General features: G+C 39.8%; 1 protein-coding gene across 3 annotated transcripts in view; it reads left to right on the top strand.

Annotated features, from left to right (window-relative positions):
* The first annotated feature begins 365 nt into the window (after nt 1–365).
* DTNBP1 (dystrobrevin binding protein 1) overlaps nt 366–27,194 on the top strand; it is a 125,757-nt gene continuing 98,928 nt past the window's right edge. Inside the window, exons 1-4 of one of the 3 annotated variants that reach the window (XM_025444039.3) lie at nt 366–546; nt 10,556–10,609; nt 11,563–11,613; nt 19,948–20,008. In XM_025444039.3, coding sequence (XP_025299824.1) covers nt 491–546; nt 10,556–10,609; nt 11,563–11,613; nt 19,948–20,008 — 222 coding nt within the window. In that variant the 5' untranslated portion in view covers nt 366–490. Of the gene's footprint in view, nt 547–624; nt 730–10,555; nt 10,610–11,562; nt 11,614–19,947; nt 20,009–27,194 lie in introns of those variants that run through there. The other 2 variants (XM_049106037.1, XM_025444043.3) reach the window with 2 other exon arrangements.

Here is a 27,194-nt window from a genome sequence, read left to right as displayed (position 1 = left end):
GAATTCAATTTGCCAACACGCATCTCCTGACTCCCGGAGCTCATCTCATCGGGTGCACTCCGGCGTCAGAGAGCAAGCCAGAGAGACCCCGGCCGGGCTGGAAGGGGCGCCCGAGCCTCCGAGGGGCGCGCGGCGGAGCGGGGAGGCCGCCCCTGTCCCGCCGCCGGGGCCCACTGCGGCTGCGCGGGCCTGGGCGGGGCGGGGCGCGGCGGGGGCGGGGCGCGGCGGGGGCGGGGCGCGGCGGGGGCGGGGCGCGGCGGGGGCGGGGCGCGGCGGGGGCGGGGCGCGGCGGGGGCGGGGCGCGGCGGGAACGCGGAAGGCGCTGCTGCGGCGGCGGCGGCGGCGGCGCGGGGCGCGGACGGGGCGGGGGGCGGGGCCCGCCTTGAGGGAGCGGGGCGCGCGGGTGACAGGTGTGGGGCGGCCGAGGGCGACCCGGGGCCGCGGCGGGGCGGCCTGAAGCCTCAGGGGACGAGACGCGGCGGCGGCGGCGATGCTGGAGACCCTGCGCGAGCGGCTGCTGAGCGTGCAGCAGGATTTCACCTCCGGGTGGGTATACGGGGGGGGGGACGCGGAAGGGACCCGGGGGCTGGGCCGGGCCCCCCGGACGCCGCCTCCGTCCTCCGTCCTCCCCCCTCCCCCCTCCCCGCACCCCGGTCCCGTCGCGGCCGAGGAGAGGAGCGAACTTTCCGGCTCTGAGGAACTTAGGTCCCGGCCTGGCCGCGCCGCCCCGTGCGCGGGGGACGCCCGGGCCCCTGTCCCGGCGGCTGGGCGGCCGCGGGGGAGCGCGGGTCACGTGGCGGGCGGGCGGGCGCGCCCCCGACTTCCTGCGGCCCCGGAGCACCTGCCGGCGGGGCCCGGGCTCCTGCGGGGCGGGGGGGGGCGGGGGCCGCGGGTCGTGGGCGCCGCCGCGCACCCTGCCCCGCGCCGCGCGGACGGCCCCGCTCTCCCTCCCTCCCTTTTGTTCCCCCTCCCCTCCCCTCCCCTCCCCATCCCTCCCCTCCCCATCCCTCCCCACCCCTCCCCATCCTCCCTCCCCATCCCCTCCCCTCACCACCCCTTCCCCATCCCCTCCCCTCCCCTCCCCTCCCCTCCCCTCCCCATCCCTCCCCATCCCTCCCCGCCCTCCCCGCCCCTCCCCTCCCATCCCTCCCCATCCCCTCCCCATCCCTCCCCGCCCCTCCCCTCCCCATCCCTCCCCGCCCGGGGTTCGGCGCTTCGGTGGAGAACCTCTCGGGCCAGGCGAGCGGCCGAGCCCCAGCGACACCGCCGCACCTGCCGGCGGCCCCACGCTCGGCCTGGAATCACCCGGGAGTCGTGGGCGACCCGCATCCCCGGCTGCAGCCCCGGCCCGCGTGGTCCGACTGGGGCTGGAGCTCTCGCAGGAGGTCCGCAGCCCCCGCCCCCCGTCACCGCCTGGGATTCCAGCGAGCCCGCAACTGGGGAGCCGCCGGCGGAGCGATTCGAGCGCCGGGGGGTGGGGGTGGGGGTGGGGGTGGGGGTGGGGGGGTCTCATCTCTACCCCCCAGCGAGTGTGTTGTTTTGCAAGTTAGTTGCACGGTCTTGCCTCGGTTTCCACGACTGTACAGAGATGATAAAGATGGTACTTGCAGGGGTTTGGAGGTCAATGAATGAGCGCGTGAAATGACCCGCAGAACAGCAAGCGCGGTGTCCTCTGTTGTTACTACTTAGTGCTCAATTCGTTTGCATTTTCTTATTCATTTCTTTAGAAAAAGTGTCCCCTTCATAAAGAGTCTGTTAGCTTGTCATACAAACCCTTTGGAGAATTTTCTGAATAAGGACATCTCCGTCCAGCATCAAAGGGCTTTTTTTTTTTTTTTTTAGATTTTATTTATTTATTCATGAGAGAGACAGAGAGGGAGAGACACAGGCAGAGGGAGAAGCAGGCTCCATGCAGGGAGCCCAATGGGGCGGGGGGGGGGGGGGGGGGACTCCATCCCAGGACCTGGGATCATGACCTGAGCCGAAGGCAGATGCTCAACCGCTGAGCCACCCAGGTGCCACTAGGATTTTACATTTTCAATGAGAAAGATGCTGGCTAAGATTTTATGGGACAAAAATGTTCACATGCATTGCCTCCTGAGTGCTGAGTATTTGGGGCAAATACTTGAGCACTTACCACATGTAAATCATTTTTGATACTTTCAGTTTGGAGTTCTTAAGGATAATTATAGATGCTCTGGGAGTGCTTCATTTATGGGTTGTATGGGTTGGTGTTTTGTTTTGTTTGCATGCTTGCAATTTTTTTTTCCCCCATTTAAATTGAAAAAGGAACTTCTGGGAAGCCCGGGTGGCTCGGCAGTTTAGCCCTGCCTTCAGTCCAGGGCATGATCCTTCCCCCCCCCCCCCCCCCATCGAGTCCCACATAGGGCTCCCTGCATGGAGCCAGCTTCTCTCTCTCTCTCATGAATAAATAAATAAAACCTTGAAAAGAAAAAAGGAACTTTTTTTCAGGGTGTAAATTATCTAAGAATTTGGGTGGTATACTGGAATGGTTTGCCTGGAGCATGATAGTAGTGGTATTAGGTACACCCCCCCCCCCCACACCCCTGTTATCATTACTTTCAACGAGTTAATGACTTAACAGCCTAGCTTCTGGTAGTTACTGTAACTCTGGGTTGTATGGGTGCTTCAGAAGCTGTTCATTCTCATGACTTTTGCTAAGGTTAAACTTAGCTAGGAATGTGAACTCTGGACTCAAACCATCATGGGAGATCTGGGTAACCTGAGTTTAGGGTTTAGTTAGGAAGGGGGTTTAGTTAGAACCCCTCGGGAAATGACTAATTGACAGTGTGGTAGACTGGAGCCACTTGGGGATTAGACATCCTGAGAGGGCTTGCATTCCATTTAGGCACTTGTTTGGCTTCCTCCTGGAGGGATCACGCTCAGCCGACTAGCTACTCCTCTCCATCCAGGTGGTCTGTTGTGCAGCTAACTGGCGGCTCGAAACTCTCCTACTCACTTTTGTCCAGTTCACAAATTCCTGTGTGACTCTTAACCAAGAAAGAATCCTCTTAATTCATTTTAGTAAACTCTTCCGTATTCAGCTTGAGATCAACCTATTTGAACATTTTGTCCTGATGAGGAAAGATGAAATTAAGCAGCGTCTGTGTATGTTGCATGAGGGCAGGGAGGGATTCAGAGGTGAAAATGAGGCCCTCACCTCCCCAAACTGTCAAATTGTACCTGACATACCTTTAGAATACTTGGTTCTCCTGCCTATAGAAACGAGCAACTGGTTTCTGAAATACTTCAGGAGCTTCCAGTGTTGGGTTGCCCAGGGGAATCAGTAGAAGGAAGGCCTACTGGATCTCTGTGTTCCTCAGTGTTGCTCTTCACAGTCACCCAGAGCACCAGCATCTCAGAGCTTTTCTGCTCATTTTCAACTAACGAAAATTCATGTAACTGGACTTTCTTTTTAAATATTTTTATTTATTTATTCATAGAGAGGCAGAGACACAGGCAGAGGGAGAAGCAGGCTCCATGCAGGGAATTCGATGTGGGACTCGATCCTGGGTCTCCAGGATCACACCCCGGGCTACAGGCAGTGCTAAACCGCTGTGCCACCGGGGCTGCCTATAACTGGACTTTCAACAGACTGATTTATTTATTTTTTTATAGTAAAAGAGGATTAGTTTGATCAGTTCCCCAAGAAAATGTCACATCAGTGATAAAAGCATGTCTGATGAACACAATGAATTTCCTTCCACTTTCCACTCAGAAAACATGCCTCTTAAGATCACTTAAGGGCAGTGGCCAGAGATGCTGGTGGTGTAAGCGGAGGGGGACTCTTAAGTTCTCCATGGACCTGGGGTCTCTTTTATAAATTTTTTTGAACAATTTATTTGAGAGAGAGCACAAGTGCATGAGGGGCCACAGAGGGAGAGGGACAAAGGGACTTGCTGAGCAGGGAGCCCTGCTGAGATCATGACTTGAGCTGAAGGCAGGTGCTTAACGGGCTGAGCCACCCGGGTGTCCCTTTGTAAATTTTTATTCATTGTAACAGTTATGTCAAAATTGAGATAAACCTGGAAATTATATCATCTGACATAAGTGGGTAGCTGGCTGGCCCAAAGGACACAGGAGTGAGGTTCTGGGCCTCACTCTTCTCCCCTCACCTTAAGTGAGGCCTAATTTCACTTAACTTACTCAAAACTGTTGGAGCCTTTTGGGAAGTTGACATAGAACATGTACTTTTTAGGGACAGACTTGAACTCTGAGGGAAACTTTGGGATATACTGAAGCACATACTTCAAATCCACTCTGGTCTTTGGTTTTTGTCCTTCAAATCCACTCTGGTCTTTGGTTTTGAGCGGTTCAGACCGAAAGCCTCAGGAATGAAGCAATGAGGCATGCAAAGCCTGCAGGGAATTGAAAATCAGATTTACTGAAGGTTTATAGCCTGCCTGTCACCGACTGGTGTTTCCTGTTTGTAATGCTCTGGGGTCTTGTGGGTAGGGATAGAAAACTTGTATTGTTGCAACTAGGCAGTGGGTGTTTCTCCCCAGAGGCCACCACTGTCCCCAGCTTCACCCCTGCCCAGCAGACTCATTTCCTCTGCTGCCCTCCTTTAGTATCAAAACCTGCTCAAAGGAGAGGATTGAATAATCTAATTCATAGTATGGCAAAATGCTGACATTTTGCCTAAAATTTTGACCCTTCCATGATTACTCGCCTGTTTAATAAGCAGGAAAAAAAAAAAAACCGTCAATATTCAACCCGACTTAATAACTATTTACTGAGTTCCTACTAAGTGTCAGACACCAGATGATGCGCTCAGAAAGTGTCCTTTTTCACGGAAGCTTTTTTTCATTTTATTAAAATGCAAACAGATTTAAGAGGCTTCTCCCTCAGTTTCCTTTACTAATTGTTGTCTATATCTTGAGCTGGATCCTGGGGCTGCAGAGTCATGGGCAATGGAAAGGGAGGGAAGTAGAGGGAACTGAACAGTAAAGATACAGGTGACCTGTGTGTCTGTGAGCCCAGAGGGAGGTGTTCTTAATTCAGATGCATTTGCAGAAGGCTTCAAAGAGGAGGTGGCTTCTGTACTGGGCCTCCAAGAATGAGGAGGGATTGTAGCAGATTTGGGTGAGGACGTTTCCAAGACAAGCAGTTGTGGGAGCGGAAGCTGGAAGGGAAGTTTAGTGACTAAGAAGATCTTTAGTGCTTTGCTGAATGAATTCATTTATCAAATACTTAGCACTTTGTGACAAGTGCCGTTCTAGGAGCCAGGATGTAGCAGAGAACCCGGCGGGCAGCAAATAGCGTCCCTGGGCTCTTTCTAGTGGCAGGAAGCAGAAGACCTCGAAGGTCAAAAAAACTGTCACCAACAGTACAGCAGGTTAAGGGAGTTGTGTGTGGGGGGGGGGGGGGATGAGGTGATTGCTACTTGGTACAGAGAGGTCCTGGCTTATTTTTATGTTGACTGAGTCTTTGAAGGTTTTTGTGGAGGGAGCAGCATGAGCCTGCCTGTATTTCTGGAAGAAATTTGAGAGGCCGTGTGATGGGAGGGCTGGAGATGTGGAATAGGGACGTTATTTGGGAGGCTCTAATTATGGGCCAGGGGAGAGATGATAAGACCGTGCTGGTGGTAGCCGTGTCACAAGGGAGTGGATGTGACAGGCATGGGGTGGATTTATAAACAGTGCGATGTAGGAAGGGAAAAAGGTGGAGAACTTAAGAATGTAAGGGAAAAAGGTGGAGAAGTTAAGGATGTTGACTTTGAAGTATCTTAGATGATGCCATTTACAAACAAAAGCATTTCAGAATAGTTTTGAAAGAAAAGCAGTTGACAGTGAATTTGTTGTACGAGGTGAACTTATGGCTTGACCTCCAAGAAGCAGTTGGAAATACAGGAAACTCTCCGGAGACAGGTCAGAACCAGCACGGTGTAGTTGTGGTTAATTAGGATAGAGGTAATCTAAATTCTTCTCCGTTTCCTGACTTTTTGCAATTTTGGTGTGACTCAGGTTCCACAGCTGAGGGTCATGTGTACTTTGTTGTTTTTTAAAAAGATTTATTTATTTATTTTAGAGTACCAGTGAGCTAGCGAGTACAGGGCGAGAGGGAGGAGAATCTCACGCAGGCTCTGCGCTCAGTGGGGCTCTAGCCCATGATCCTGAGATCATGACCTGAGCCGAAATCAAGAGTCAGATGCTTAACTGAGTGCCCCCCCCCCAAACCCTGCACCCTGGCGCCCCGAGCCATGTGTACTTTTAAGTGTGAGGATGCTTTGTTTCCATGGTCTTGTTTTTAAAGAGAGGGAAAAAATGATAAACTTTCATGGAAAAGTACAATAAATGGGATTTGTATTTGTAAGCAGAATTTAAGGTCAGAACAGGGAGACATGAGCACGGTTAAAAGAATTGAACCTTAATGACAAAATATGCTCTTTAATATGTTTTTGTGGTGTTTACAACAGTCATGTGAGCTTTCATAATAGCTGATGAGGTTAGCTGAGTAGGAAGTTGAAGCGCAAATGAATGCCATTAAGGTCACCCCGTGAGGTTGAGTCAGCTAGAGAAAGCACATTTTCTGCTTCTCATTCATTATAGTGCTCCGTATTATCATTCTGTTTATCTGCTTCTTTTTAAACTTGTTGTGGAGGCTGTTTTTGCTAATCACCTCCTTGTCTTAGGAGATCCTTCCATTTTAATATTTTCTCCAAGACCTAAAAAAATGTTATCATTTTTTTTTTTTGGTGCTTGTATCAAATCAAGGTAAGTCTTTGGAACAATCTAAAAATAAACTGTTGAGGTGTTAGGACAAATTTGAGTTTTACTGTTTTGAACTTCAATGTGTGTATTAGCTGATTTTGGTAGGTGATAACTGTCAGGTGTTCATCTGAGTCTAAATTGATACAGTCACACACACAGCAGTCCTAATGTCTTCCTGGGGTTGTGTGGGAAGAAGACTGGGAATGGTGGGGAAGGAAGCCTTTTCCAGGAACTATGTACATAGTTTCTTAATTTTCTTGGTGGAGGTAACTCTTATACATTTGTGCATTAGCTGTGTTTACAGAATGCTGCCAAAGTCGTATTTGGAATTTTATTTAATTCCTGTGGCAAATCATTACGGTCAGTTTAATGCCACCATTTTATGTTTGAGGAAACTGGGATATTACACCCAGATCAGTATTGCCTTCTTAGTGAGTCTTGACATTGTGGGATATTAAATGGCTTTTATTAGCGAGTTGTTTCCAGCACAGAATCATTGTGAGAAGTTTTAAGTAGAATTAGAACACGATAAAAACAGTATGCTACTTTTAGTTGAAATCCTAGGGTTTTTTTTTGTTTTGTTTTTGTTTTTGTTTATGTTTAAGATTTTATTAATTTACCATGAGAAACAGAGAGAGGCAGAGACACAGGCAGAGGGAGAAGCAGGCTCCATGCAGGGAGCCTGATGTAGGACCTGATCCTGGGTCGAAGGTTGTGCTAAACCGCTGAGCCCCCTGGGCTGCCCAAAATCCTAGATTTTGAAGATGTATTTCAGCAAGGAACTTTTTTTTTTTTTAAGATTTTTAAAATTTATTTATTCATAGAGACATACAAAGAGAGGCAGAGACACAGGCAGAGGGAGAAGCAGGCTTCATGCAGGGAGCCTGACGTGGGACTTGATCCCGGGTTTCCAGGATCACACCCGGGGCTGCAGGCCGTGCTAAACTGCTGAGCCACCTGGGCTGCCCAACTTTTTGGTTTTTTTGTTACTTGTATACACACACACATACACCTGATCTTATTTTTGTTTTCCAACTCAAAGTAAGAATAATAGTCCTTGTGACCCATTCTATGTTGCTCTCCTCAACCTTTTTCACTGTTTCTTGCCTCCTTCCAGCTACTTTGCTTTCTCCATCGGTTTCTGTTCTGAATTTTGGCACATGGATGATTTATGTGGAGAAGGTGTGATGAGAAAAGATGAAGGGCTGAAAGGCTGCGTTTATTACAAAAGTGTTTTTACAAAGCAAACATAAAAAATAGAATCACACAGCGAACCCCATATATATATTCATTATTCTGATTCAACAGTTGTCAACCATTGCCACATTTGCTTTGCCTCTCCCATAGGTATAAATCTCAGATCTATTATATCTCTCCTACGTCAGTTTGCACTCCTAAAAAAAAATAGAGACTTTACATAAATGCAATGCCAACATCATACTTAACAGAATTAACACTGACTCTTTGATATTATCAGTTATCTAGTCCATAATCAAATTTCCTGGTTCCTAGAAATGACTTTTTACAGTTGATTTGTTCAAATCCAGATCAAATAAGTTCCACACATTACATTTGGTTAAGGACCAAACTGAAAGCAGATGGTTATTAAGGAGCTGCATGGAGAAGCTCTCATTGACTGACCTTTCCAACAATTTTATTTTTAGCTGCCTCTGACATTCCTTCTTGCTCTTTTATTCTGAACTAATTTCTTCTTTTTCGGGGAGGAGTTGTGGAGGAGCACAACAGATTTTATATATTACAATTGAGAAAGTAAAAGTTTATTTCAGAAATAAGTATTTGATGGGGCACCAGGGTGGCTCAGTCGGTTGAGTGTCTGCCTTCATCTCAGGTCGTGAATCCCAGGGTCCCAGTACAAGTGCCCCACATCGGGCTCCCTGCTCAGTGGAGAGCGGGCTTCTCCCTCTCCTCTGCCTCTCTCCCGGTTCATGCTCCCACTTTTGCTCATTCTCTCTCAAATAAATAAATAAAATCTTAAAAAAAAAATACTAACCTCCATATTTGGCAGACCATATAAGAATGGTCCATAAAGAATCATAACAGTTCCCTTGCAGTATCCTTGTACACGTAACTATATGGAATTGTCCTGAGTCACTAAAAATAATACTAAAATCAGTTTGAGTGTAACGTACTGCTGGGTATCACCAACCTAGTATAATTCTACCTGGATGTTACAACTAAGGGCCTTTCTCGAGTTTTGGAGTGGAAGTGATAGAGCCTGATTGTTGAAATAACTTTTCCTAGTTGTTGTGTACTCTTAATTTAGACCAGATTTACTAGTTGCCAAGGTGAAGCTTGGAAATTTATATTGTTTCTCTAGGACAGTTCAGACTCTGTTAATACAACTCCCTTGACTCATCTGGAGAGAGATACACAAATGGGTTTTGTATTAAAGAAATTTCAGAGTCTTTTGAACAATGCAGAGAAGTTTATCACATTAGTATTTTTGTTTTTAAAAAACAACAGAGTAATGTAAAGATTTTTGTATGAAACTGTCATTCCAGTTTGTTTTTTTTTTATAAAAAGTCTCTTTTTGGTAGTGAGCCAGGCATTATGCACAAAAAAGATGGAGTCCTCTGCCCAGGCTTGCACATAGAGGTTCAGGCTTGGGGGTGTTCAAGGAGAGTCAGCTGGTATTTTAGGCAGTTTCTGGCTGATAGCAGTCAAGCACCTTGAGGAAGGGCCCCCTATTTCTCCTTTTATCAAAGGCTTGTTAGAGGCGGTGGTGGTACAGTGGCCTATGTTTCAGACGCTATTTGGAAATAAAGATTTGTTAAAGTAACCACGTGAAGAACATTTACAGCGATATCTTATTTTACATGATAATGTCTCACAATATAGCACTCACTTTTTTGGCAACTTCTTATAATAGACTACCATATAATTAATTGGTACAGAGTCGACAGCCAAAAGAAGGTGAAAATGGGCCAGTGAAGTAAAAATAGATTAAACAAATCTATGAACTTCATATGATATATATAGTGGAGCCTATTTAATTTTATTTTTCTGTGTATCTCTAGGCCATTTCTCTGTTTTCTAGCCCAGTAATTTTAAAAAGCCAATAATAGGGAGTAGGCTGCTGTAGTTAAGTAGCTAGAAGCAGTAAGTTATCCCTGATAATCAAAACACCAGTGGTGTGGAGATGGGGAATTTAAATTTAGAAAAGAATAGAAACAGGATCCCAAACAAACTCAAGTGACCATAGATTGATTTCAAGTTGGTAAATGAAAAGACATTCCTAGCTCAAAACGTCTGAGGAGATGATTATTTGGCCACAAAATTTAATCAGTGGTATTATTCATAAGAATGACCTGGAGTGAGCAGAAAATGTTTGATAGAATATAGCAAGTCCTCTTTAATGAAAAAGGTTTGTGATATACTTTAAGAAACTTTTGATCAGTGCTAAAATTTCACAAAACGTTGGTACTTAAAGAGCTTTGAGTGCCTGCTATCATTTCTATTTAATAAAATGTGGTGCTTAGATGTCTTTGTTATCTACCAAATTCACCTGTATGGACCACTTCTTTTTCTAATGATGCCAGGTAAATGACATTTCTCTAGTCCAATCTGATTTAGGAATTGTTTCTAAGGGATTGAGGCAAGAAAAATATAAAGATGTTTTCTACAAATGTTTGGGGTGTCTGATGTATAGTAAACCCTTAAATACTTGTCTGGAGAGCTGCTTAATTCTTGCTAAAATAATTAGCCCATCCAATCTAAAATTTTAAGAACTGTGGAATTCATGATTGGAAAAAATCTCTTAAGCTGTAAAAATATGATATTTTATACTTGTTGAATTATAGGCTGAAGACTTTAAGTGACAAGTCAAGAGAAGCTAAAGTAAAAAGCAAACCAAGGTAAGCCTGTGCTAAGATTTAATTTATTGTGACTTAAATTTTATACAGCTTTTGGCTCTAGTTATAAAAGTACGGTTACTTTAGTGGATTTTACATCTGTTGAGTGCATTGACAACAAAACAATCTGATTATTTCTAAATTGTGTAACACTGGAAGATTTTCTGATAAAATTGTGAAATGGCTGAAGACATGGTGAGGTGTAGTTTTTTTCTAGGACAGCCAGTGGTTATTATTTGATCACAGTTAATCATTTTGTATATTAAGCACAAAGTAAAAGTCCTGCATTATTGAGAAGCAGATTAATAATGAAATAGTACTTGGCGAGTGAGCCTCTGGAGCTGTGTTACATGTTTTCTATAAAAACACCAGTGGTCGTTGTACAACTTTTTCTTTTCTTTCTCTTTTTAAAGTAAAGCACGGCCAAATTTCACTTTAAGCCTAGAGATTATGAGTTTTTTTTTAAACATATTTTATTTATTTATTCATGACAGACACAGAGAGAGAGAGAGAGAAAGGCAGAGACACAGGTAGAGGGAGAAGCAGGCCTCATGTAGGGAGCCCTATGTGGGACTCGATTCTGGGTCTCTCCAGGATCACACCCCCAGCTGAAGGCGGCGCGGCTGCGCTAAACTGCTGGGCCACCAGGGCTGCCCAGGATTATGAGTTTTTAAAAACAATTCTTATTATCTAGCATTTTATCAAGGTATTCATCGTATTAAGTGCTAAAGATAATCTATAAGGCAGAATGATGGATGACAGTAGTTTGCAGTATTTTCGTTGTGAAATAAAATAAGACATTTCTCTAAAAGTTTAGGTAAATTCTCATTAGTAACTTAAAAGAATTCCACATTACAACTGATGGTGTCAAAATTCTCATATGTATTTTTTTTTTAAGTTGGCCTAAATTGGAAGCAATTTTAATAAAATAAGTTTCTGTTTTTGTTTTTTGGCAGGACTGTTCCATGTTTGCCAAAGTACTCTGCTGGTCTAGAATTACTTAGCAGGTAAATGTTTGCATTTAAATAAAAAATTATACTTCTGACTATTGTCTAAAAATATTTTATACTTTTTTAGATAGAAACTTTAAAACAACTAAATTTTACCTAAACATAGTGACTAGAAATGATTAACTTCTTCATTTTCCTGAGGGGTTTTTACATTTCATTGATGAATGCAAAGGCTGTTCATATTCAGACTTTGAGCAGATTGATCACTCTTGTATTTGCTAGTCAATACTTTATTACGTGTATTTATGTTTATGGTTTTTCTGTTGCAAGAAAATTGATTTTGGATTTAAGTCTTTGAATTCTCTTTGATTTTTAATTTTATACTGTTTTTTCTCTACTCCCCTCCTATTGGCATGCAGATCAATATTAAAATACATGATTTTCTTACATATGGCACCAAAAGCATAAGAAACAAAAGAAAAAATAGATAAATTGGACTTTATCAAAATTAAAAACCTCTGTCTTTCATAGAACCCATCAAGAAAGTGAAACAGCAATCCACAGAATAGGAGAAAATATTTGCAAATCATTTACCTGCTGAGGGACTTGAATCTAAAATATATAAAGAACTTCTATAACTCAACAATAGAAAGACAACCCAATGAAGAATAGGCAAAGGATTTGAATAGATATTTCTCTAAAGAAGATATAAATAGCCAATAGTCAGATGAAAAGATGTTCACCATTTGTGGATGCTAATCAAGACCACAATTGAGATACCACTTCACACCCACTAGCATGGCAGTGATCAAAAAGACAGAAATAACAAGCATTGTTGAGGACGGGGAGAAATAGAGCCTTTTGCACACTGCTGGTAGGAATGTAAAATGGTGCAGCTGCTGTGGAAAACAGTTTGATAGTTTCTTAAAAAATTAAACATAGACCATGTGACCTGGCAGTTTCACACCAAGAGTATTGAAAACTTATGTCCACATAGAAACTTATGCACAAATGTGCACAGCAGTTTATCTATAAAGCAGAATTATTCACAATGGCCAAAAAAGCGGAAACAACACAAATATTCATCTACCAATGAGCATATATTTTAGCGGCGGAAAGGAACAGAGTGCTGGGACATACTGTTCTCTATGTAGATGAAACCTAAAAACCAACACAAAGGTTATGTACTACATGATTCCTTTTACGTGAAATGTCCAGAATAGGCAAGTCCCTAGAGACAGATTAGTGGTTGCCAAGGATTGAGAGGGGAATGGGTATGGGTTTCTGTTTGGGGTGATGGAAATGATTTGGAATTAGATAGTAGCGATAGTTGTCCAACTCTGTGAGTGTACTAAAAACTGCTGAATTGTACACTTTAAAAGGGTGTGAATTACCTCAATATAGCTGTTATAAAAATATATAGTTTAAGTATATGTTATATGTGCTTCTGAAGTTAATAATATGTTCATTCTCCTGAGCTGCATTTATGATGACAAAGTCACCTATGCCTACATTTTACTTTTTATTTTTTAGCTCTTTACTGGATTTCTTTTTATGGTTGCTAAATCTAGAGATATTTTTTCTTGTTTGTAATGGAAAGTACTTAATTTGATACCAATTTCCTGCTTGGTTTTGTTGAGTGAAGAGCATAAGTGAACATGAAAGAAGGTATATAGTAAAAATCGGTGGTGTACTGTTTACATTTTATCTCTTAAATCTAGTGATTTAGTTGAATGAACTTCATTGAAAGATTTATATTAGATGTGTAGACTTTCACGTATGGTAGTTTTTTGAGACAGGATGCCTTGTGGGGCTTGACATGAAAATTTACAACCATAGGAAGATGTCCATAGTATGTCCATTCATTGCCTTGAAAAACTGTTTTTACTTTTTGGAACTAATAGCAAGTGGAGGAAAGACCGTTTCAAATACCAGATCTCTATATTATAATTTTTTTAATTGTTAAAAATTGTGATAAAATACCGATAACATCAAATTTACCATCTTAACCATTTTTAAGTGCAATTTAGTAGTGTTAAATACATTCACGTTGTTATGCATTCAATCTCCAAAACTTTTCATCTTGCGAAAATGAAACTCTGTACCTATTAACAACTTCTTCCCTACCTCTGGTGAACATCATTTCATTTTCTCTTTCTGTGAATTTGATTAGTCTAGGTGCCGCATATAAGTGAACTCAGATAATATTTGTCTTTTTGTGACTGGCTTGTTTCACTTAGCATACTTTTTTAAATTCTAATGTAAACTTTTCTGTCCAAGCATATGTCAGAATTTTCTTTTTAAGGCTGATGAATGTTCCATTATAACTATCTACCACATTTTCCTCATCCTTTCATCTATCAGTGAATGCTTAGGTTGCTTCCACCTTTTGGCTTTTGTGAGTGATGCTACTGTGAACATGAGTGTGCAAATCTCTCTTCAGGACTCTCCTTTCAAATTTTTTGGATATGTACTCAGAATTGCTGGATGATATGATCATTATATTTTTAATTTTTTGAAGAACCCCTGTAGTATTTTACAGAGCAGCCACACCATTTTACATTCCCACCAACAGTGCGTGGCAATTCCCATTTATCCATATCCTCACCAAAAGGACTTTTTTTTTTTTAATAGCCATTCTAACTGATTTGAAGTAGTATCTCATTGTGGTTTTGATTTGTATTTCCTTCATTACTGATGGTGGTGAGCATCTTTGCATTTACTTTTATATATCTTTTTTAGAAAGAAGTCCTTTGCCCATTTTTGGATAGGGTAATTTTTTGTTGTTGTTGACTATCCTTTCCCCATTGCATGGTCTTGGCACCCTTGTTGAAAATTATTTGACCATGTATGTGAGTATTTATTCTTGGGCTATTTCATTGGTCCATATATCTGCTTTTATTACAATAGCACACTGTTTTGATTATGATAGCTTTTTAGTAAGTTTTAAAATCAGAAAGTCTGAGTCCTCCAACTTTGTTTTTATCAGGGTGGTTTTGGCTATTCAGGGTCTCTTGAGATTTCCATATGAATTTTAGGATAGATTTTTCTTCTACAAAAAATGCCATTGGAATTTTGCCTAATTGCTCTGGCTAGATCTTCTAGTACTGTGTTGAATAGAATTAGCAAAAGCAGGCATCTTTGTCTTGTTTCTGATTCTTAGAGAAGTATGATGTTGGCTGTGGGTTTTTCATATGTAGTTTTTATTATGTTGACATCATTTCCTTTTTTTAAAAAAAGATTTTATTTATTCATGAGAGACACAGAGAGAGAGGCAGAGGCATAGACAGAGGGAGAAGCAGGCTCCAAGCAGGGAGCCTGATGTGGGACTCAATCCCAGGACCTCGGGATCACGCCCTGGGCCGAAGGCAGGTGCTAAACCACTGAGCCACCCAGGCATCCCAACATAATTTCCTTTTATTCCTTGTTTTTTGAATTTTTATCATAAGAGTGTGTTGACTTTTGTTATGCTTTTTCAGCATCATTTGAAATTATATATTTTTCCCCTTCATTTTGTTAATGTGGCATATTACATTGATTGGTTTTCATATCTAAAACCAATATTGAATTGTAGGAAAAAAATCCCAATAGGTCATGGTATATAATCCTTTCAATATGCTGCTGAATTCAGTTTGCTAGTATTTTATTGAGGATATTTACATGAGTGTTCATAAAGGATATTGATTTGTAGTTTCTTGTAGTGTCTTTGGCTTATGTATCAGGGCAGTGCTGGCCTAGAATGAATTAGGGAGTATTCCTTCCTCTTCAGTTTTTTGGAAGAGTTTGAGATGGTTGTTGTTGTTGTTGTTGTTGTTGTTGTTGTTTTTAATGTTTGGCAGAATCCATCAGTGAAGCCATCAGGATCCAGGCTTTTCTTTTGGGGAGGTTTTTTGTTTGTTTGTTTGTTTTAAAGATTTTTATTCATTCATGAGAGACACAGGGAGGGGGAGAGAGAGAGAGAGAGAGAGAGAGAGAGAGAGAGAGAGGGGCAGAGGCAGAGACACAGGCTCCATGCAGGGAGCCTGACATGGGACTCGATCCCGGGTCTCAGGATCACGCCCTGGGCCAAAGGCGGTGCTAAACTGCTGAGCCACCTGGGCTGCCCCAGGGAGGTTTTGAGGGTTTTTTTTTTTTTTTTTTTTAATGTTTTACCAGTTTTATCGAGATATAATCGAGATATGTCATGGTATAAGTTTAAAATGTACTGTATAGTTGCTTGATTTACATGTGTTGTGAAATTATCACAATAAGCTAAATTAGCATCTATCATCTCATAGAGATAAAACAGAGCAAAAACAAATATTTCTTCCTGTGATGATAATTCTTAACAGCTTTCATGTATGTCATACAGCAATGTTACTATAGTCATCATGTTGTACAATACATTCCAAGTACTGATCTGGGAGTTTATACCTTTTCACCACCTTCCTCTAGCACCCTCTCCCTCTACTCTTTACCTTTGATGACCACAAATCTGATCTCTTTTTCTGAGTTTGGATATTTTTTTTTTATTCCACATAAAAGTGAGATCACACAGGTATTTATCTTTCTCTTTCTGATGTATTTCACCTAGCATAATACCCTTAGAGTCCATCCATATTGTCACAAATGGCAAGATTTCCTCATTATTTATGGTTGAATAATATTCCATTGTGTATGTTATATATCTATACACCATTCATTCATTAGTGGATACCTAGGTGGTTTCCATGTCTTGACTATTGTAAATAATGCTGCTATAAACATCAGGGTGCAGATATCTTTTTGAGTTAGTATTTTTTTTCTGTTGAATAAAGACCTAGAAGTGGGATTGCTGGATTCTCCACTCTGTTTTCCATAGTGGCTATACCTGTTTATAGTCCCACCAGCAGTGCACTGAGGATTCCTTTTTCTCAACTCACCAGCCTTTGTTATATCTTTTTGATGATTGCCAATCTAACAAGTTGGAGGTGGTCGTTCATTGTAGTTTTGATTTGTATTTCCATGATAATTAGTGATGTTGAGCATTTTTTCATATACCTGTTAGCCATTCATGTATCTTTGGGAAAATATCTAGTGAGGTATCTTTCACATTTTAAAAATTGGATTATTTGGGAGTTTTTTTGGTATTGAGGTATATATGTTCCCTATATATTTTGGATATTAACCTTTTGTCAGATAAATGGTTTGCAAATATTTTTTCCCATTCTGTAGGCTGTTTGTTCATTTTGCTATTTCTTTTGTGCTACAGAAGCTTTTTAATTTGATGTAGTCCTACTACTTTTTGTTGCTTTTTCTTTAGGTGTCATATCCAAAAAATCATTGCCAAGATCCATGTCATGGAACTTTTTATCTATGTTTTCTTCTAGGAGTTTCATTGTTTCAGGTCTTACATTTAAGTCTTAATCCATTTGGACTTAATTTTTGTGAGAGGTGTAAGAAAGGGGTATAGTTCCATTATTTTGCATGTGAATATCCCTTTTCCCAGGACCTTTTATTGAAGAGATTATCTTTTCCATTGAGTATTCTTGACTCCCTTATCAAATATTAGTTGACCACATATGCTTGGGGTTATTTCTGGACTTTCTGTTCTGTTTCATTGATCTATTTGCTTTTATGCCAGTCCCATACTGTTCTGATTATTGTATCTCTATAGTGTAGCATGAGATCAGGAAATGTGATGCTTCACTCTTTGTTCTTGTTTCTTAGGATTACTTTGGCTATTTGTGGGCTATTTGTGGGTCTCTGGATGGCTATTTATACTTCTGTTTAAAAAAAAAAGCCTCTGGAATCTTGATAGGGATTGTGTTGAATCTATGGATAGTTTTTGGTAGTATTGACATTTTAACAATATTTTTAACAATATTCTTCTAGTCCATGAACGTGGGATACCTTTCCATTTATTTTCGTCTTTGATTTCTTATATCATTGTCTTACAGCTTTCAGAGTAGAGATCTTTCCCCTTGATTAAAGTGATTCCCGACTATCTTACTGTTTTTGATGCTATTGTAAATGGGATCGTTTTGTTTTTTGGATAATTTATTGTTACTTTATAGAAATGTTACTGATTTTTGTATGTTAATTTTGTATCCTGCAACTTTATTGCTTTTGATTAGTTCCAACGTTTTTTTTTTTTTTTTTTTTTTTTTTTGGCAGAGTCTTTAGGATTTTCTATGTATAAAATTATGTCATCTGTAAGTAAAGACAATTCTACTTCTTCCTTTCCATTTCTGATGCCTTTTATTTCATTTTCTTGTCTAATTGTGCTGGCAAGGACTTCTGGTACTATGTTGAATAGGAGTGGTCAGATTGGACACCAGGAAAACTTTCAGCCTTTCCCCATTGAGTATGGTGTTAGCTGTAAGTTTATATAGTAAGGCTTTTATTATGCTGAGTTATGTTCCATTTGTACCTAATTTGTTAAGATTTTTTTATCATGAGCAGATGTTGAATTTTGTCAGATGGCTTTTCTGCATCTATGGAGATGATCATATGTTTTTTTTTGTCTTTCTATTAATGTGGTGTATCACATTGATTTGCAGGTGCTGAACCTGCAAATCCTTTCATCCCAGATATAAAGCCCACTTGATCATGGTGAATCATTCTTTTAATGTGCTGAGTTCAACTTGCTAGTATTTTATTGAGAGTTTATGTATCCGTATTCATCAGGAATATTGACCTTTAGTTTTCTTTTCTGATACTGTCCTTTTCTGGCTTTGATTTTTAGGGTACTGCTAGCCTCCTAAAATGAGTTTGGGAGTATTCCTTTCCCTTCAATTTTTTGAAAGAGTTTGAGAAGGATTGGTGTTACAATTCTTCTTGAAATGTTTAGTAAAATTCACCAGTGAAGCCATCTCATCCTGGGCTTTCCTTCATTGGGAGATTTTTTTATTATTGATTCAATCTCCTTACTAGTAATTGCTATTCAGATTTTTCTGTTTCTTCCTAATTCCATTTTGGTAGTCTAAATGTTTCTAAGAATTTTTCCATTTCTTCTAGTTGTCCAGTTTGTTGGTGTATAGTTGTTATGGTAGCCTTTTATGGCCTTTTGTATTTTTTGTGGTGTCAATTATAATGTCTCCTTTTTCATTTACAATTTTCTGATTTGGGTCCTCTTTTTTTCTGTGATTAGTCTAGCTAAAGTTTTGTCAATCATGTTTATCTTCAAAGAATCAGCTCTTAGTTTGGTTAATCTTTTCTGTTGTTTTCCTATTCTCTGTTTCATTTATTTCTTCTCCAATCTTTAGTATTTCCTTTCTTCTGCTAACTTTGACCTCAGGTTTTCTTTTTCTAGTTTTGTAAAGGTTGTTTATTTTGGATCTTTATTCTTAATGTAGGCATTTTTTTTGAACTTCCTTTTTAAAACTGTATTCTAAAAGTTTTGGTATGTTGTATTTCCATTTTCATTTGTATCAAGATACATTTTTTTCCTGTTTATTTATTTTTATTTTTATTTTTACTTTTTTAAATTTCCTGTTTAATTTCTTCTTTGATTCACTGATTGTTCAGAAGTGAGATTTCAAAAACTGCTCCGTAACCTACAGACTTCATTCAGATTTCATCAGCTTTCCCACTAATGCCTTTATTTCCTGGGACCAGAATTCAGTGCAAAATCATAGGTTATATTTAGCCACTGTACTGCCTTCATCTCCATTAATCTAGAACAGTTCCTGAGTCTTTGTTTTTCATAACCTCAACACTTTTGAAGAGTACTATTATCTTGCAAAATGCCCCTCAGTTTGGATTTATGTGCTATTTTTTCATGATTAAATTCAAGTCAGTGTTTTTTTCCCCCAAGAATACCAGAAGGGCAATATTGTGTCCTTCTCAGACACATATTTATATGTTTCATTACTGTGGATCACGTGGAGGGAAGTGTCTGCTGCATTTCTACACTGTTATACTGTCTCCCCTTTTAATTTATGGGTATCTTGTGGGAAGATACTTCCAAACTGTGTAATAAATATGCTGTTTCTCTTCATCATTTCTCTCACTAATTTTAGCAACCATTAGAATTCTTGCCTGAAACAATTATTGTTGTGCTTACCAAGTGGTGATTTTTTATGTTTGTCATTTTTTTTTTTTGCAATAATTAATTGGAATTCTACTACAGGAGAATTTCTCCTCTCCCTCCATTTGTTTGTTCAGTTGTTTATTTAAATCGCTGTGAGCTTATGGATGTTTGTTTTATCCCGAGTTATAACCCTGTCACTACCATTATTTGTTGCTCAGATTGTCCCAGGTTGAGCCACTGGGAACCCCTTCAGGTTTCTTCTGTGTCCTTGCGATGTGTCCCCATTATATTTGAGTTGTCTTTCTCTTAAGGCACCAGAGGATGTTCCAAGTTAATCTTTAGATGGTATTTTTTTTTAATGTGTGGTTTGCATTTTGAATTATTTTTGCATATTTTAGGTATGAAGATACATGGGCTGCACTTCACAGAAGAGCCAAGGAATGTGCAAGTGCTGGAGAGGTAAAGAATTAGCTCATCTTAAACTTGTGGGAAGAATATCTTTTTGTGATGTTAAATGTTAGTATTTTGTTTTGTTTAGATTTTTATTTATTTGAGAGAGAGAGAGATGAGCAGGGGGGAAGGACAGAGGGAGAAGCATACTCCCCGCTGAGCAGGGCATCCAGTGCAAGGCTCCATCCCAGGATCCTGGTATCATGACCTGAGCTGAAGGCAGTGGCTCTACCAATTGAGCCACCCAGGTGCTCCAAATGCTGTTTTGTAAGGAATTACATTTGGGATTACATTAAAATGTTTTAAAGGATATCTGAAATTTAATTTAGTAGTTGATTATAAAACTCCCTAAATTACATTTTGGTAATTTCTCTAAACTAAGCCTAAGTTTAGTTAGGCTAAGAGACTTTGTGACTTTTATTCTCAAGTCATAAGTAAATATTTGGTTCATCTAGGTATAATGTTTTGAATTTGCATCTGTTGCCTAAAGTCATTAATTTGCTTAACAAATAAATGTAAATGTTTCAGATGTCATCATCACCTCTCTTAGAAGAACAAATTATTTTCTAGCACTACATAAAGAGTGCATAATGAATAAAAGTGACCGGTAATTAAAAGTAGTCGGTACATGTACTGAAAGCTTTATTAGCTAAGATCAAATACTCTGTGCTATTGATGTCAATCAAACTTCTTTCTGAAAACATTTCTGTGATTCTGACTTTTAATTAATTTAGACTGACTTTAGTTATCACTTACCTAAATTAGTGAAGCTGTAGCAGTTACACAGAGGAGAGTAGTACATGTGATGAAAGTTAGACATTAGTGTTTCTCTTAGAAGTTACTGAAAAGGGGGAATGTAAGTTTCTGATTGTAAGGCAGATCAGGTACTTTGAAAAGCCTTGTAGCTACAGAACAGTTAAATGCTGGATAGATTTTTTAAAAATTATTTAATGCATTGGGTTCACAAAAACTAAGGGAGACCCTAAAGGGGGGAAAAAAGGAAGAAGGAGAAGGAGAAGGAGAAGAAGAAGAAAAACAAAAAAAAAAGAACAGGGAACTGAAATCAGAGTAGCTTAAAAAAAAGAAAAAAGAAAAAAAAAAACACAACCCATAGAAGCTGGGGTAAAATACTAAAATAAAAGCTTTCAAGATTTATGGAGAAAGGAGACTTTGTGGGGAACTGGATCTGAGACTTCTGCACAGAGCTCTTGGATCTCTGAAGTGGCTGCATCCCTCAGTGAAAGGTTAGAGTAGAAAAGAAAAGCTACCTGTCTGCAAAAGGAGGCGACATGAAAACTTCTCTGCCTTCAGAACAGCTTAGAATAAATGCAGTCCTCTTTCTGGATTTGTTACTATCGCCTTGGCCTCCTTTCAGTGTGGGGCTCCAATTTCTACTTCCTGCACAATCGAGGAACCACTGAAGTAAAAGTGAAGGATCACGGGTGACTGTTCCTTGACACCCAACAGAAACAAACACAGCTTCTACATGGAGGGAACCGGATAAACCTAGGCCCCTTAGTGTTTCTGCAGACTAAGGATGTGAGATATTGCAGACTATTAAATAGGTATATGAAAAGTTTTTGAAAGCTTTTATAGAGATAAAAGATGGAAAAATGAGTAAGGAATAAGACTTTATCAAACACGACTTTAGAAAGTCACATTAAAAACCCAAAGGGTGTGCTTCAATAGCACTTACATACAAACGAAGAAAGAATATAGTGTTGTAGAAGTCACTTAGAAGGGATCTCTGAGGTAAGAAAGTGGAAAATATGAAAGATGAGTTAGTAGAGAGTATTACAGAAGATCCTGAGGTTGAACCAAATGAAATTACCAGTATTAGACTAATTTTGATCTGGAAAGTTAGAGTTTCATATGGATCAACTTAACTAATAAACATTATGGGGGCACCTGAGTGGCTCAGTTTGTTAAGCATCTGCCTTTGGCGCAGGTCATCATCTTCAGATCCTGGGATCAAGCCTCTGCTGAGCGGGGAGCCTCCTTCTCCCTCTCTCTGATCCTTCTCCCCACTTAGGACTGTCCTTGTGCATGCTCTCTCTGTCTCAAATAAATAAATAAAATCTTTAAAAAAAGAAACATTCTAGAAAATGAGGGAAAGACAATGTAGGAGAAGATACATATGAAAGACAAAAATTATAAGGAAAAAAAACAATAAATCCATAATCAAAATGGGAGAGTTTTAATATATTCCTCTTAATTGAGAGGAAAAAAACAGATAAAATAAGTATGGATATACGAAATTTAAATAATGTGATTAACAAAGTTGATTGGATGGACAAATGCAGACTACTCTCCCGACAAATATTGAAGCATATTTGGAACACATAAACATTGACCATATACTGAGGCATAAAGCAATCCTCACCAAGTTTCATATAAATGAAGTCATACAGAATATTCTCTGATCTCACTGCAAATGAAGCTGTAAGTAAGAGAAAACAATTTTGAAAATTCCATATGTTTGGAAGTAAAAAATATTATGAGTATTTATGATTCAAAGAAGGAAAAGCATTGAAAATTTAAAATATACATATGAACTGTTGAATTTTCTCAAGTCACTTAGAGGGACTTAGAGGGACGTTTTATAGAGGAAAAAGATGGAGAGTGAGCTAATCTAACAAGTATTTGGAAAGAGAACAGAATAAACCTTAAAGAATGAAAGATGATAAAGATAAGTAAATGAAATAGAATATAAAATTACAGTAGAAGCTAAACAAAGTGAAGTATTCTGGGTTTTTAAAGTTTTATTTATTTTTTAGTAATCTCTATGCCTACCATGGGGCTTGAACTCACACCCCAAGATCAAGAGTTACATGCTCTCCCAACAGCGCCAGCACTTTGGGGGCACTAAAGTGCCCCCAAAGTGAAAAGGTCTTAGAGAAGACTAATACAGTAGCTAAGTCTCTGGTGATATTGATCACGAAACAATTTTAAGAATTGAAGAGAATAAAAAAAGGGAATATAACCAGTTATTGCAGAGATTGAGAAGCTTAAGAGTTTATAAACAATTCTGACAAACTTGAAAAGTTAGATGAAATGCAAAAATCCTAGAAATTTTTCCCAAAATCAATTTTAGAAGCAGTTCTAATCCTAAGTAGTATTAAGGTCATTAAATAAATTGTGTTAGTGATTAAAAATTCTGCTAAGGAAGCAATGACCCGCAGAGTTAGATTACTATTAAACTTCTGGAATCTACCATTTCAGTGTTAGACAAATTCTGGCAGTAAATGAAAAAAGTGGAAACTATGACGAGCTTATTTTATGAGATTAGGGGAGCTTTGATACTGAAACCCAACAAGGGAAGTATGAGAAAGTGACATTGAAGTCTAGTTTCATTCATGAATATAAATATAGAAATTATAAACAAAATAAAATCATCATCTCTCACTTAACTTCAGTTTCTGGAAATCAGATGTTCTATGCAAAAACTCGATCAAGGGGCCTGTTTCCTATATTCGAAATTGGAAAAGTTATGTGTTACATGTCAACCCCAAACCTTCAACCAGCTTGCTTAAATATATTTAAAACCAGCAAAATGTTTACACATGGAATATGTGGCCTTATGGCCACAATCGCATTAGAAAACGCAAACTGGCATTATGCAGGTGTTGAGGTTGAGATCTCTCTCCAACAGTTCTCCTCCTGGGACTGTCTCTAGAGCGTTGCATCTGAGGCTTTCCTCTGATAATGCTGGTGTGGCACATATTTCCTCTGATAATGCTGGCATGGTACTTATTACATAGTAAATAGATGAGGCTACTTGAAGTCAGAGGCTGGGGGAGGTCTGATTACCCCAAGTCCTATTGAGCCATTCTGAGATGAGCGCGGTACCTCAGATGCACCTGTAACTCGTGAAACTTACACGTGTGCACCAGGAGATTTGTCCCAGAATGTTTGAGCAGGCTTTTTGAAACTTTAGGCAGTCACACAGTCCATCTACAGAATAAATTCATAAAATCAGATACCATACAGCAGTGAAAATTACTGAACTGCATCTATGTGAATCAGCATCGATGAGTCCCACGGTGTTCAGTAAAGACCGTATCCTGTAGAGGAGCTTTCACAAATAATTCTTTTGTTTGTAAGAAGTATTCTATAATATATAGGAGAATTTCCTGTAAGATATGTTGTTGGATTTATGCTACTTGGGGAGCTTAAATTTATTCATAGAGTTATTTTAAGACCCACATCTGATCAGAAGTGCCTCTGTTGCTTTCCAGAAATACAGTACTCAACTTTAAAAATGAAAATTTAGGTATACCTGGGTGGCACAGTTCATTAAGTGTCTGACTCTTGGTTTTGGCTCAGGTTGTGATCTCAGGGTCCTAATGTCCCCCCCTGCCTTGGGCTCCACACACAGCATGAAATCTACTTAAGACTCTCTCCTCCTTCTGCCCCTCTCCCCTGCACACATGTGGTGGCTTGAGCATGCTCATGCACTTGCTTACACTCTCTTTCTCTCACAAATCTTATCTTTTGTTTTTATTTTTTAATTTAAATTCAATTAACATATAGTGTATTGTTAGTTTTAGAGGTAGAGTGAAGCGATTCATCAGCTGATTCATCAGGTGTATATAACACCCAGTGCTCATTACATCATGTGCCCTCATTGCCCATACCCAATTACCCCATCCCCCCAACACCTCCAGTGACCCTCGGTTTGTTTCCTATGATTAAGAGTCTCTAATGGTTTGTCTCCTTCTCTCTGATTTCTTTGTATTTTTTCCTCCCTTCTCCTCTGCTCCTGTATTTTGTTTCCTAAACTCCACATATGAGTGAAATTGTGTGAAAATTGTCTTTCTCTGATTTATTTCACTTAGTATGATACCCTCTAGTTCTATCCACCTCGTTGTAAATGGCAAGATTTCTTTTTTTTTTGATGGCTGAATAATATTCCATTTGTGTGTGTGTATCACATCTTCTTTTTCCATTCATTTATCAGTGGACATCTGGGCTCTTTCCATAGTTTGGCTATTGTGGACATTGCTGCTATAAACATTGGGGTGCAGGTGCCCCTTTGGATCACTACATTTGTATCTATGGGGTAAATACCTAGTAGTGCAATTACTGGATCATAGGGTAGCTCTATTTTTGAGGAACCCCCATATTGTTTTACAGAGTGACTGTACCAGCTTGCATTCCTACCAACAGTGTAAGAGGGTTCCCCTTTCTCCATATCCTTTCTGATAGCTGTCGTTTCCTGACTTGTTAATTTTAGCCATTCTGACCAGCGTGAGGTGGTATCTCATTATGGTTTTGATTTGATGTCTCTGATACCGAGTGATGAGCATCTTTTCATGTGTCTGTTTGCCATGTGTGGGCCTTTGGAGAAATGTCTGTTTATGTCTTCTGCCCATTTCTTGATTGGATTATTCTTTGGGTGTCGAGTTTGATAAGTTCTTTATAGATTTTGGATACTAGCCCTTTATCTGATATATCATTTACAAATATCTTCTCCTGTTCTGTTGGTTGTCTTTTGGTTTTATCAACTGTTTCCTTTGCTGTGCAGAAACTTTTTATCTTGATGAAGTCCCAGTAATTCATTCTTGCCTTTGTTTTCTTTTTGGAGATGTGTTTGGCAAGAAGTTACTGCAGCCGAGGTCACAGAGGCTGCTGCCTGTGTTCTCCTCTAGGATTTTGATGGATTCCTGTCTCAACGTGTAGGTCTTTCATCCATTTTGAGTTTATCTTTGTGTATGATGTAAGAAAATAGTCCAATTTCATTCTTCTGTATGTGGCTGTCCCATTTTCCCAACACCATTTGTTGAAAAGATTATCTTTTTTTCCATTGGATTTCTTTCCTATTTTGTCGATGATTAGTTGGCATAAGGTTGAGCGTCCATTTCTGGGTTCTGTATTCTGATCCATTGATCTGTGTGTCATCAAGTACCATACTGTCTTAATGATCACCGCTTTATAATAGAGCTTGAAGTCTGGCATTGTGATGCCACCAGCTTTGGTTTTCTTTTTCAGTATTCCTTTGGTTATTTGGGGTCTTTTCTGGTACACATTTTAGGGTTATTTGTTCCAGTTCTGTGAAAAATGTTGATGGTATTTTGATAGGGATTGCATTAAATGTATAGATTGCTCTAGGTAACGTGGACATTTTAGTAATTTGTTCTTCCAATCCATGAATGTGGAACATTTTTTTCATTTTGTGTCTTTCTCAATTTCTTTCATGAGTGTTCTGTAATTTTCAGAGATCCTTTGCCTCTTTGGTTAGGTTTATCCCTAGGTATCTTATGGTTTTTGGTGTAATTGTAAGTGGGTTTGATTCCTTAATTTCTCTTTTTTTCTTTCTCATTGTTAGTATGTAGAAATGCAATTGATTTCACATTCTGCCACTTTGGTGAATTCCTGTATGAGTTTTAGCAATTTGAGGGTGGAATCTTTTGGGTTTTCCACTTAGAATATCATGTCATCTGGGAAGAGTGAGTGTTTGACTACTTTGCTGATTTGGATGCCTTTTATTTCTTTTTGTTGTCTGATTGCTGAGGCTTGGACTTGTAGTACAGTGTCGAACAACAGTGGTGGTGAGAGTGGACATTCCTGTCATGTTCCTGACCTTCGGGGAAAAGCTCTGTTTTTTTCCCTGTTGAAAATGATTATTTGCTGTGGGTTTTTCATATATGGCTTTCATGATATTGAGGTATGTTCCCTCTATCCCTACACTATGGAGAGTTTTAATCAAGAAAGGATGCTATGCTTTGTCCAGTGCTTTTTCTGGATCTATTGAGAGGATCATATGGTTCTTGTCTTTTCTTTTATTAACGTAGTGAATCACATTGGTTGATTTGCGGATGTTGAACCACCCTTGCAACCCAGGGATAAATTCACTTGGTTGTGGTGAATAATCTTTTTAATATGCTATTGGATTCTATTGGCTAGTATCTTTAGAATTTTTGCATCCATATTCACCAAGGATTTTGGTCTGTAATTCTCCTTTTTGGTGGGGAGGTCTTTGCCTGGTTTGGGGATCAAGATAATGCTGGCCTCATAGAAAGAGTTTGGAAGTTTTCCTTCCATTTTTTAAAACAACTTCAGAAGAATAGGTATTAATTCTTTTTTAAATGTTTGGTAGAGCTCCTTTGGGAAGCCATCTGCCTGGACTCTTGTTTGTTGGGAGATTTTTGATTACTGTTTCAATTTCCTTGCTGGTTATGGATCTGTTTTTTTC

The sequence above is a fragment of the Canis lupus genome, chromosome 35 (assembly GCF_003254725.2).
Source record: "Canis lupus dingo isolate Sandy chromosome 35, ASM325472v2, whole genome shotgun sequence".
Lineage (NCBI taxonomy): Eukaryota > Metazoa > Chordata > Mammalia > Carnivora > Canidae > Canis > Canis lupus.
The sequence above is the reverse complement of the archived record's forward strand: the minus strand, read 5'-3'. Positions and strand labels throughout refer to the sequence as shown.